Raw genomic sequence first — 12,871 nt, forward strand, 5'->3', positions numbered from 1 at the left:
GGAGGGGGGAATCCCAATTGAAAAGGTTCTGTTCAATTCCAAGTCCTGTGGCCTTGTGACTGAAGAATTGTCTTAAGTGATGATTGATGCTGGAGGGCCCAGCCAAATGTGGGAGGTATTATCCACATGCAGATGTCTTGGGCTACACAAGAAAGCTGGCTGAGCAACCCAGAGACTAAGCCAGTAAGAAGCATTCCTCCCAAGGTTTCCAATTCAGTTTCTGCCTTGACTTTCCTAAGTGATTAATTATTACCTGAAAGTGTAAGCTGAAATGAACTCTTTCCTCCCCAAGTTGGTTTTGGTCAGAGTATCTTATCACAGCTAAAAAAAGAAAATCAGAACAATTTGCGTATCACCTCACCTCTTCCTCCCAAGGTCCTCACATTTGCCTGCACTATAGGATGAAGGTACCAGTGCCTTTTTAAAAACTGCCACTGTAGTAACACAGTACACCTAGTCTAATACACATCAGGATTTGAGGAATGTTCTGAAGGTTCTTGCATACAGCAGCTGCTCTAGAAACACCTGTTGAGGGATGAGGGAAAAGTAGGTTCAGACCGAAAGGGCAGCCTCAAGGTTTCAAACACTCATAAGCTCTAGGCTGGAGGCCAAGAAGTCCCAATGCATCAGAAACAAAGAGCTCTCTTGGTACAGGAATTCCTGTTGGAAGACTTCTTGCTGAGCAGCTGTTTCACAGGACTACCAGTTTGGTTTGTTGTTGGTTTTGCGTGTGTGTGTTCATGTTCTGCAGGCTCACATACGCAGCGTGTACACTTCCGGGCGGCAGAGGTTGGTGTCGGGATTTTTTGCTCTCCATCTTATTTATTAAAAAGAGTCTTCACTTCACCTAGGCTGGCTGGATATAAGCTTTTAACAATCCAACTGTCTCTACCACCCTCAGTTCAGTTAAAGATACTTGTGGCCATATTCAGCGTTTTACATAAAGGTTGCCAGGAATTTGAACTTAGGTTCTCATGCTTGCATAAGCAAACACTACAAACTGAAATTTCCCTCATGCTCACTGGGCTTTTAAAATCAAGAGAAAAATGACTCCCATCTTTCCAGGTCCATGCCAAGGGTTACCGGCACTGCAAGCCCTGACCTTAGGGCTACCTCCAAGACCTCTTTCTGTGTCCCCACAACAGCCTGTACACATCTCATAGGAAATTACTGGATCTCCTGTGCTGGCATCACCATTGCTCTTGGCAGCTGGAATGGGTCTTTAAGAACTTAAAGTTGGAGACTGTTCAACAGGAAGAAAGAGGATGCTGTATTTCAACCATTTTCAAGAAAGCTTATGCAAGGTTTTTGTTTTTGTTTTTAAGACTTAATTATTTATTATGTATACAGTGCTCTGCCTGCATGCCAGAAGAGGGCATCAGATCACATTATAGATGGTTGTGAGCTACCATGTCGTTGCTGGGAATTGAACTCAGGATCTTTGGAAGAGCAGTCAGTGCTCTTAATCCCTGAGCCATCTCTCCAACCTCTATGCAAGATGTTTTTATTTCTTCAGTACCAGGACATCTTAACTCACTGTCATGCCCTTATCATGGAAACTTCCAGTTCTGTTTGTAAACAGCTGTCTCCTGGCCATGATCACTATCAAGGTATTGGTTGGTCCTCTTTGCTGATGAACATGCCTGAGTCACAGTCATCTTCCTTGTCACATACTTTGATAGGTCTCTTCACTCTAGCTGTCTCATACATGGAGCTATAGAGTGACCTTTTTAGATAATGAAGCTACAAAATATATCTAGCCCACATCACCTATGCTCAATACATGTAGGACAATTTAAGGTGTGAGTGAATACATAAATGAACACATTAGCAACTATTTCCAGAAAAGACAAAAGGCAGGTTCCAATATCCGCCGTAAGGCATCATTCTGCAGGCTTAACTGTAGCCCTGGTAGTCCTAAAGGGTCAACCGTAGAACACATTCATGAGCTATATATTATAGTTACATTTCAGTCTTTACATAAATTTTAAAGAAAGATAAAAAAAAGACTCAAAGTTAGTATTCATATGCAGAATACAAGGTGGTATTGGTTGAATAATTGAGAATGGGTAATGAGTTACTATTTCAAAGAAACCCAAATTTTAATTTGTTGAAAACTTTCAATCCCTAGAATCCTGTGGACAATTCAACCACCACTGCTCAGTGAAGCAAAAACAAAACAAAAACTGTGCCCACCTGCAAAGAAGATGCCTACAAGACAGGCCCATCAGGCCACTCAGCCTGCCCAGGCTGCCCAGCTGTTTCAGGCTCTTGGCAGGTCACGGGCTGGGCTTCTACAGAACAGTATAAACCAACATACTTCAATAAGAATGCAGAGGATATGTGAACAGAGAGGCAAAGCAGACTGCCCTAAAGTCCTGGAATTTTTAAATTTAAAAGTAGTCCAAATTGTGGGCGAGGCTCAAACAAACCACAAAATTTGAATGACCACAGGGTGATCACACCTCCTTCCTGTCAGGTATAAGTATATACTCCTCTTTAAAACTCAACTACACTAGATGTGACCTACTCCCGCACAAAAGATAACTGCTGCTAATGAAAAGGCAGAAGCACCTTCACAATGTCAAAGCATCCCACTGTGTCTGCCAGCCACTGCATGCTCCAGGTGACTTGGTCAGCTTAAGTGCTCATTGCATCAATCTCTCTCCCCCTTTGTAATTAAGTGAAGGACAGGACATTCTTCTGTAGTGTCCCCACAGCAGAAAGAAAATAAAATGGCCTCTAATGGTGATGCAGCAACAACTGATGTCTCAGCCCAGAGTAATGTACCAAGGAAGATCTAGTAAGGCATGCAAATTAGATAAACACACGATACCCAAGAAGATATTGTATTCCTTTAACAAGTATTCAGCAACAGAACAACCCTCTTCTAACAGTACTTCTGCCTCAGACTGACGTCTCCTGTTGGCTACATTCCTAAGATGCTTCATAACTGCTCTTAAAAGTTGCCTTATCTATAAAGCAAACCAAGAGGAGGTTAGGTTAGAAAAGGATCGAAGAGTCAAGGTTGTCTTTCTCTGATTGTACACAGTGCCCCATATATTCTTTGCCATATTTATGATATATAAGTTCCAGAAGGATGTGAATATGCAAAACAAGGCTGCAGAAATCCAATGGCACAGTGCCCTGAGGTCCTGCAACCAAACAGGAACTGCTGCCATGGACTCCCCTGAGCACAGGTGAACTTAGGGGCTCCACTCTGCCTTCTGTCCTGTGTGAGGCTCCAAGAAAGAATCTGAGAGATCCATGAGCATAAAGGTGTGAATGATTGTGTTACTACTTACTAAATTAAGTGCATTTAAAAAGAAAGGAAATTAGATGTCAGTGACTAAGTGAAATTTTATCTGGTGTACCAAGGAGGCATTCTTACAAAATTGAGTGCTAATTTCCTCCAAAGTGGAATGTGAAGAGGATGAAGGGTTTGCATATTTTTGGTGCCAAGAAGTATTATTTGGATTTTAGTAAGCCAATGTAAAGTGTACTTTGAAAGATCACATCATGAAATCACTTCTAGCAGAAAGTGACAGGTCCAAATTTGTGTTTTAACCACCCTGATGGGACAATGTAGGACTGGACACACAGCATGGGCCACCACTGCCAGTATCTATTCCGTGCTGCATTAGCCTATGAAAGATTCTTATTTTTTTAGTTTGCTTTTGGAGTAAAGTTGCTTAAAATTCTAAAATCTGGACCGACAAACTATGAGTAGTTGTTTTACCTGGCACTTGATTTTAGAAATATTAGTACACAGCTGTGCCTTTGTGTGTAGCTTTTTTTCCAGAGGCACCATGCTCAACAGCTGCAGCAGTATATGGACACAGAGCCTAAGATATTTATTCTCTGTTCCTTTACAGGGAAAATTGCTGAGATGCCCTAAAATTATAATGCTCTAACTGTAATACCAACCCCAGCTGAGAGGGACGGGGACATTAGGGAGATCCCTTAGCAACCAGACTGTGGTAACATCATCAATTTCAGTATGTATGTGCGATTTTTAAGGCTATGAATGTTTGAAAAGCATAAATATTAAGGATGACTGCAGATAAATAAATAAGGGTAGTATATAATGGTAGCTATTCAAACTCTCTGAATAAATTTCCCAATAAAGCAGACTCGACAATCAAAACATCCAACTGCCAGACACTTGTTCGTTGTGCAACAAATAATATGTTTCTGTGGTAGATAATCAAAGATTTTTATAAATTTATTTTGTTGGTTTTTTATTTGTGTTTATATTCATATATTCCGGTGTACACTTATGTGGGTATGCACTTATGTGGGGGACAGAAGTGAACATTGGGTGTTTTGCCCCCATTTATCTAACCTTATTTCTTGAGACAGGGTCTGTAATGCCTACTCTTGGTTGTCAAATTGACAACATCTGGAGTTAACTAAAGAGTGTGGCTGATATACCTATGACGAATTTTCCTTAATTAAATTATTCAAAATGGGAAGACGCACCTTTAATCCAGATCTTTTGAGGTGGGAAGACCCACCTTTAACCTGGGCAACCTCTCCTGGTGGCAGCCTATGTAAAGGCTGTTTTTGCTCCTTCCCTGCTTATTCTCATCTCACTACCAAGCTCATTCCTTCACTAGCATTAGAGTCTGTTTCTTTGAGATTACAATGTATACTCACCAACTGAGGATTCTAGCCTCCTAAGCTGACCTACCACTGGATTCCTTAACGTTCAACTTGGCAGACAGCCCCCCTGGTGGACTGGCTGAACACACCCTGTGAGCCATTCTAACAGACCCAGGGCACATACTAACACAGGGTCAGTCACTGAACCAGGAGCTCACCAGCTGTCCACTCTGGCTGGCCAGTGAGCTCCAGGAATCTCTCTCTGACTCACCAGCACAGGGATCACAGACAGGGGCTACCAGACCCAGCTTCATTACATGGTTGCTGGAGATCCATCAGGTTCGCAGACTTGCAGAGCAAACAGTTACCAACTGAGATAGCTCCTGAACTCCACCTCTTATCTTCTCAGTAGAGATACAAGAATTTTTATGAGAATTCAGTAATACAAAAGTATATATTAAAAGCAGTATCCATGCCAACTGAATTCTAAAACATTTTGGGAAAAGAAATTACTTTTATAAAGATTGGGCTAATAAAAATGCACTCTCAATACTCTGACAATGCTGTCAGATGAAGGTATTATCAAAAGATTTAGGCTTAAAATCAAGAAAAATTCATGCGAAAGTTTAATTTCCTAAATACATAGGGTCTGCTTCTGAATGTATGACATGATGCGATCTACTCTGCCTTGTTCTTAGTTATACTCTACAACTATATTAACACAGGGTATTCAATTTCCCTAGTCATGTTATCTAACTAATTCCTATATTTTACTCAACACTTTTTCAAATACACATCATGAAGCTTAAAAATAATCCAGTACTGGCTAGGCTAAGTTACATTTCTCAACTTTTCATTCTGGCAAACTTTTACAAAGCATTAACTTCTTCATTTCTAAGTAAGGTTCTTTAGAGTTTTTAACGTGGCAGGTGGGGCATGGTTATTTAGGATTTAAAAGGTCACAGGAAGCATTACTGAGCTATAATGTCCAGCCTTACAATACCTAATAAATACACTCATAATTACCACGAGCCAGTGTCATTCTGAGTTGGGATGTGCCGCAGTGGTACAGAGCTTAGCTAGTATGCACAAGGCCCTAGGTTTCATGCCCAGAAAACAAGCTAACCTGGTTATAGTGATGGAGAGAAGGCCAGCAAGTCAGGCAATAGATTATTCTGTCCATATGTAGGAGGTGAGACCACCAGGTCTAGCTCCCTGTGCTAGCAACCCACACAGTCTCAGAACTTAGTTTGCTGTCAGGAGCTTCAGCTAGAGAGTAACAAGCATATCTTGCAATGTACACAGCAAACACAACAGAAGAAAGTCAACACAATTTATAGTTCAGAATAGATTTTTTTCATCCTATAGTAAGCCAGTCTGGATTATAAAACTGCACAGGAGATGTGTTAGGCATATGCTCAATGAAATTTGCAGAAAAAAATATACAAGGAGTTGAGGGTTTGCTTTACCTGAAGAACCAAAGAATGACCATTTTGAGAGAGACTGTGTGGTTGTTATCTCCCGGCTTTTCTCATCTATATGCAAAAGAAGTCTGCAAATGAAGCCATGTGCCTTGTGTAAATGGATCAAACATGACTTGGTAGTTTATTTTGCCTTGAACGTTGCCAAATGTGTATGCATGTACATGTAGTCACACACTCATGCTCTTTGCTTGTTCCAAAACGTTTAATGATCTTAGCAAAAGGTCAAGTGCTACCAACTTTGATTTTCTTTTTCTTTTTTAAGCCGCCTTTGTCTCTGGAATGAAGTATTCTAATTCTCATCAGGTTTCATTATCTTGCCATAGCTTGAGAAAAAAATATGGCAGTTCCTATAGATAAGTCCCAGATATTCTAGGAACTTATCTTTGTGTAATGAGAAATTACTGAAATGTCACACACTCAGGAGTTATATTTAGGTCATTCTGAGCTTTCGTGTATATGAGTAATGCAACCTTTTATAGTTTGGATAAATTTAATTCTGCATGCTATAATTTCCTCCAGTATTCCAAGTGTAAATTCACAAAGAGAAAGCCAAAGGCAGTCATTAATTTGTCCTCTTAGTAAGATACTGAGAATCTTTGTAAAAGAACAAAATCAGAGAATATAAATATTTCCACAAGGCTGAGTTGGTGGGTAACCTATCTGCTCAGGTACCATGGACAAATGACAGCCTTGGCATCCAATAAGCAAGAATAAATTGTGTTATCTAAAATATTTAAAGGTGACATTTACACACAATGTTTAATTTTCTGATATTTCAAATGGAAGTTATTAGCTAACATTAACTGGTGATTTTCTTCAAAATATGTTAAACTGAAATAATACCACTTTGAAAAGGAGTATTGCTTAAAAGACTTCTCAGAATGTTCCTATTTTCTTCTTTTTACTTGCAACGTTCTGAGAGATACAAGGGCAAGAAATTATGGTTCCCATTTTTTCCCCTTCACTGAAAAGTCCCAGAGGTTGTTAATGGGAGAACTCAAAGCAGATGCTGCTCTTCAGGCAGTAGACCAACAAACTTATTTTGGATACGAAAAAGGTCAATGCTTTTAACTTTGCTCACTGAGTTCAACTGAGGTGAAGCTTAACATGTCAGTTTGAAATTACTTTGCCTGCCCATTAAGTAGTTAAAGATCCACATTCTGGTTATCTGAGCTGACTGTGGCTTGTGTAACTCATTCATTACACTCCCTGCTTCCTAGTGTTGAAAGCTAATTCTGTAGTACTGCTGGGGTAGGTTGGGAGAAGTGAATCTATATCTCATATTCTCAATATAGATGACAGTGTGATAGTCAACTGCCTCCAAGTCCCTGACTCTTGCCCTTCTTGGCTACATGATGGAAAGACCATACTGTCTCTTATCCAAGTGACTTACCTTGTGAAAATCTCTCACTGTTGAACCATTTAAGCATCTTAATCCTCAGAAATCATGGATGAGAACAGATCTACATGCCCTACTTCCACCCTGAGCATGAAGATCAGACTGGGGCACAGGAAGTCACACGCACAGGGGCTGGAGTGGTGACATCACCCACACGTGTCATATGAGTACTCACTCATCTAACACAACGCTTCCTCTATTACTTACCTCCTTTCCTAAACTATTTTCAGACACCGCACAGCCATACTTCTGGCCTTGTGAGTTTAGGATTTTACTTTTCATTATGTATCTAAATCTGGGGATAGGCACATATGAGTATAGCTACCTGTGGAGGCCAGAGAGGCTGCTGGATCACCTGGGGTTGAAGTTGCAGGCAGTTGTGAAAAGTCTGGTATTTGTGCTGGCAACAAAACCCAGGTGCTCTGCAAGAGCAGTAAGTCCTCTTAACTCTGGTGGGCCACCTTTCTACCCACCTTGTACCTTTCCTATCTACATAGTCTCCTTCATTCTAGACCCTACATACAGAATAGTTTGACGTGCTTTTGGAGAAATCCTCCCACACCTAAGTAACAACAACTATACTTTATAATCTGTTATCTTTACCTACACCACAAAATTTCATTGAGTAGAGTAAAACATGTAAGTAGATATGGCTGCAAACTTTCTTAATGAACAAGAATGTACTCTAACACCAACAAAAAGCTGGTAAAAATCTTGCTACAAAAGAATCTGAGTGAGGTATTGAATAACCATAAAGCAAGAGTTTCAGAAATGTTTAGTCCAGAGCAGCAGCCCAAGAATCTGAAGGGCTCTGCCTCAGACTCTATAACCAGAGCATTCCCTAAGAACAAACCAGCACTCAATGTTAACTCAGATAACAAGAGCAAACTAGACACAGGCAAAGGCACGCATGCCTCCAGGCTATGTGCATCTCACTCACCTATGTGTGTCTGGGCCATGACATCTGCCAGCCGGTGTGCTGCCCCACTGCCTCCACTCTGAGTGGAGGAGGAGGAGGTGGTTGATGTGGTAGAGCCATGGATGGCCTGGCTGATCCAGTGCTCCATGTTGATGCTGCCTTGGCTAGACGTCGGGGTTCCCTGGGAATCACCCTGCACTGAGCCTTCGTCTTCTGAACCAGAAGAGGTATCTGTTTTAAGAAGAGATTTGACTTGTTAAATATGATGCAAAGATGCCCCTCAATCTCAACCCCTTTCCACAAACTAGAGAGACTCACTTCAGAACAAATAACTACCCAGAACAAATATATATTATTCATAAAATTTAATAGATATATTTTGATTCAATATGTGTTCAGTTAGCAGCAGCAGGTTAAGAATGAATGACCGGGGCTGGGTGTGGTGGTGCACACCTTGAATCCCAGTACTCCAGAGGCAGAGGCAGGTGGATTGTAGTGAGTTCCAGACCAGCCTGGTCTGCAAAGCGAGTTCAGGACAGTCAAGGCTAACACAGAGAGACCCTATCTCAAAAAACAAAGAAACAAACAAACAAAACAAACAAAAACAAAACAGAAAGAATGAATGACTGCAGTGTTTGTTATCTAAGCTGCAGTGACTTTTGTCTTCGAATATTCTCAAAAGGTTATTCAGCTCTTCAAATAATACAATTTTTATATATAGTGAGTTTTATAGCTACAATAGCATAAGTATGCTATAGGACACATATCTGGACATTAAAACCGAGGCAGAGATACCTGATCTTCTCAGCATACCTGAGAAGAAGCCAGTATCTTCTCTATGTGTATCCACCAAGTTACAGGATACAGCGCCATTTCTCTAAGAGAAGCTTGAACTGCTTCCACACATTGACAAGAAGGTTTGCTGTGAGCCCTCAGAAGTTCAGAACACTTTCCTGAACTATGACTTAGCTTTAGGATTACTATGAGTACAACATTCATATGAGGCTCCTCAGACTTTGAGCTTTTGAAGAAATGGCAGCTAAGGAAGAACTCACTTTAAAGTACACACACTTTACCGTCTTCCTGGTAACTCACCCGTTTTGTGATCTGTCTTTACATCTAGTGCTCACTACATACTCTTATAATTATCACATTTTATGCTCAATAAAATCTATTCACTTTTATAACCTCCATTTACTAGAAAATGTTCTCATACCTAGTTGATCTATCTTTCTATATGAAAAAAGGCATAACCTAAAGAAAATGTATATTATTCATACAATTTAATAGATATCTCTTCACTCAATATGTGTCCAGTGAGCAGCAGCTCAGGGTTCTGAAGGAATGCCTGCCGCGTTTGCCATCTTATCTGCGGTATAAGAATGACCGAGGATCCCATCTAGCGATGAGTTATGTGATACAACAAGAAGCAGCTCTGAAATCCGTAACAGGAAAGCCCAGAAACAGCATCATTAAGAACAGCTTCACTATTTTATCACTGCTTATGTTCTCTACATTTTTGTTAGAAATATATTAGAAAAATAATATTAGAAAATGTCTCCCCTTTGCCTTTTAACATGTTACTTATATATAAAGTGAAATGTAAACATTTATGATTTATTCTTAAGGCTTAATGTACACATCAATGTGATGCACAAGCTTCTAGCCAGAAATTCTTCATACACCCATTTCTAGCCAATCTTTCATTTCTTACAACATTTCGCGCCACCTTTCAAGATAAAGCTATAGGATGACATCCCTCAGGGTACAGACACAAAACCCTCCCCAAAATATTAGTTAACTAAACGTGCACCATTCAAGACAATTGATAGACTTTGTCCAGGTAGTGGCTAGAATTGGACACAAAAACCCACACTTGACATTAATGTTAGTATTTAAAAGTTAATGTTATTAACACACTAAAAGAATGGCAAAATGTGTTATATTCTGGGACCAGAAAAGGTATTTGATAATATGAAGATAAAAAACTAGGAATAGAAGGAAATTTTCCTCAAACTGTTAAAAGTCCATCAGTAAAATTCTACATCTAGGACTACATTTAACAGCACATGATTAAAAGCATCCCTCCTAAGGCTGAGAATGAGGCGAGGAAATCTTTTCTTTTCTTTTTTAAAGATTTATTTATTTATTACTATATACACTATGTTCTGCCTGCATGTACACCTGACGGCCAGAAGAGGGCATCAGATCACATTACAGATGGTTGTGAGCCACCATGTGGTTGCTGGGAATTGAACTCAGGACCTTTGGAAGAGCAGGTGGCGCTCTTAACCACTGAGCCATCACTGCAGCCCCGGAAATCTTTTCTTACGACTTCCAGTCAACCTTATCTAGAAGGCTACGGCTTATGGAACTAAGTTACAAGCACCCAGATTTTGAGAGAAGTGTCTTTATTCACAAATGATGTATTCTTGTAGGTGAGAAGCTAGTACAAATCCTCCAAAATTCTCAATTACTGAAAAATGGTCTCTTCAGCTCTTTGGGTTCAATGATTTAGTGCCATCATATGAAAATAAGAGTGCCATAGGACCTTCTTAGTTCCTGTGGGAGAGTGCTGTTACAAAAAGTGACAACAGTCAAGCTCATTTGGCTCCCTGAGTTCCCGAGGGGTCTCTCCCTCTTCCGTTCACTCTGCGACAATACCACCCACCACACTGTTTCGGCTGGAACGCCCTCACCAAGCAGGTATCACGCTTACATCCCTAACTCTTGTGTGTCAGCCCTTTAAAAGAAAGTGTACAGCAACAAGTATTTTACTAGTCACATAAAACACACTAATTTAGCAAATGGAAGACAAGCAGGCCCTTACTTTCAACCATTTTAGATGAATAGTTAGTTTATCTGTGGACGAAATTGTGCCTACTGCCTATTTTGTAAACTTCTACTGGGACACAGCACTTCCACCCACTGACATACAATGGCTGCTTTTACTCTACAACAGCAGAGGGGAGGAGTCGTGAGGCCCACAGGAGCTAACTGACTGTATCACCGTCCACAGCAGAGGGGAAGAGTCGTGAGGCCCACAGGAGCTAACTGACTGTATCACCGTCCACAGCAGAGGGGAAGAGTCGTGAGGCCCATAGGAGCTAACTGACTGTATCACCGTCCACAGCAGAGGGGAAGAGTCGTGAGGCCCACAGGAGCTAACTGACTGTATCACCGTCCACAGCAGAGGGGAGGAGTCGTGAGGCCCACAGGAGCTAACTGACTGTAGAGGGGAGGAGTCGTGAGGCCCACAGGAGCTAACTGACTGTAGAGGGGAGGAGTCGTGAGGCCCATAGGAGCTAACTGACTGTAGAGGGGAGGAGTCGTGAGGCCCACAGGAGCTAACTGACTGTAGAGGGGAGGAGTCGTGAGGCCCACAGGAGCTAACTGACTGTATCACCGTCCACAGCAGAGGGGAGGAGTCGTGAGGCCCACAGGAGCTAATCGACTGTATCACCGTCCGCAGCAGAGGGGAGGAGTCGTGAGGCCCACAGGAGCTAACTGACTGTATCACCGTCCACAGCAGAGGGTAGGAGTCGCGAGGCCCACAGGAGCTAATCGACTGTATCACCGTCTGCAGGAAAGGGCCAGTGACTCCTGTTTCATGCTACCCTCTCAATTGATTGACCTGATCGCTTAGTTTCTTCCACAATGCAATAATATAGTATATTAGTATTATAAAGATTTAAGAATATGTACAGACCTGTTTATCAGAAGAAAAATTTATCTAACTTCAGTTATACCTAAAAGGTATATTTTCTATACACATAAATAATTGAGTAAAATTTGATAAGGCTCTGAGAAATTATAGCTGAGTCTTGATGAAAAGTCTAAAATGCCTATTACCAGGGCATAAACCTAACGGATTATATGTTAACACACTATAGACACTTGTGTGTCCTTGTTTATTATAGCACAAGGCACAATAGTCAGGTTATAGAACTAACTTATATGCCCATAAGTAAATGAATGAATAAAGAAAATATGGTTAGATACAGAAAATACTTTTATTCAGCTGCAAATAAGAATAAAGTCATGATATCTGCAAGAGAAGGAATAGAGCAGAAGAGTTCATTATGTTAAGGGAAATCAGCCACAGAGAGAAAGACTGCATGTTACCATTCACATACGGAATCTAGATGTGGGGTGTGTGTGTGTGTGTGTGTGTGTGTGTGTGTACGAGCACGCATGTGTGTGTTTAGGACATGAAAGCAGAAAAGGAATTATAAGAGGAGACGATAAGATCTAAAGGGAGGGGAAACAGAGGGCAATGGGACATGTGTGACATAACATGGAAAGAGTGACAAATTAGGGATATAAAAGAGATGCATGAGAAGTACAGGGGACCGGGGGACACTGAGGAGGATGAGTGCAAACAGTGTACACATGAAATGCTGTGATGAACAGTGTACACATGAAATGCTGTGATGAACAGTGTACACGTGAAATGCTGTGACG

The 12,871-nt window shown here is 41.0% G+C and overlaps 1 protein-coding gene across 6 annotated transcripts in view; it reads right to left on the minus strand.

The window, feature by feature from the left end:
• DIP2C (disco interacting protein 2 homolog C) overlaps positions 1-12,871 on the minus strand; it is a 377,861-nt gene that overhangs the window by 129,827 nt on the left and 235,163 nt on the right. For 5 of the 6 annotated variants that reach the window (XM_084781752.1, XM_084781751.1, XM_084781749.1 and 2 more), the window contains one exon: positions 8,429-8,638. In XM_084781752.1, coding sequence (XP_084637878.1) covers positions 8,429-8,638 — 210 coding nt within the window. Of the gene's footprint in view, positions 1-2,196; positions 2,300-8,428; positions 8,639-12,871 lie in introns of those variants that run through there. The other variant, XM_084781753.1, reaches the window with a different exon arrangement.

This window comes from Acomys minous, assembly GCF_964271855.1.
Source record: "Acomys minous genome assembly, chromosome: 5".
NCBI classification, from domain to species: domain Eukaryota; kingdom Metazoa; phylum Chordata; class Mammalia; order Rodentia; family Muridae; genus Acomys; species Acomys minous.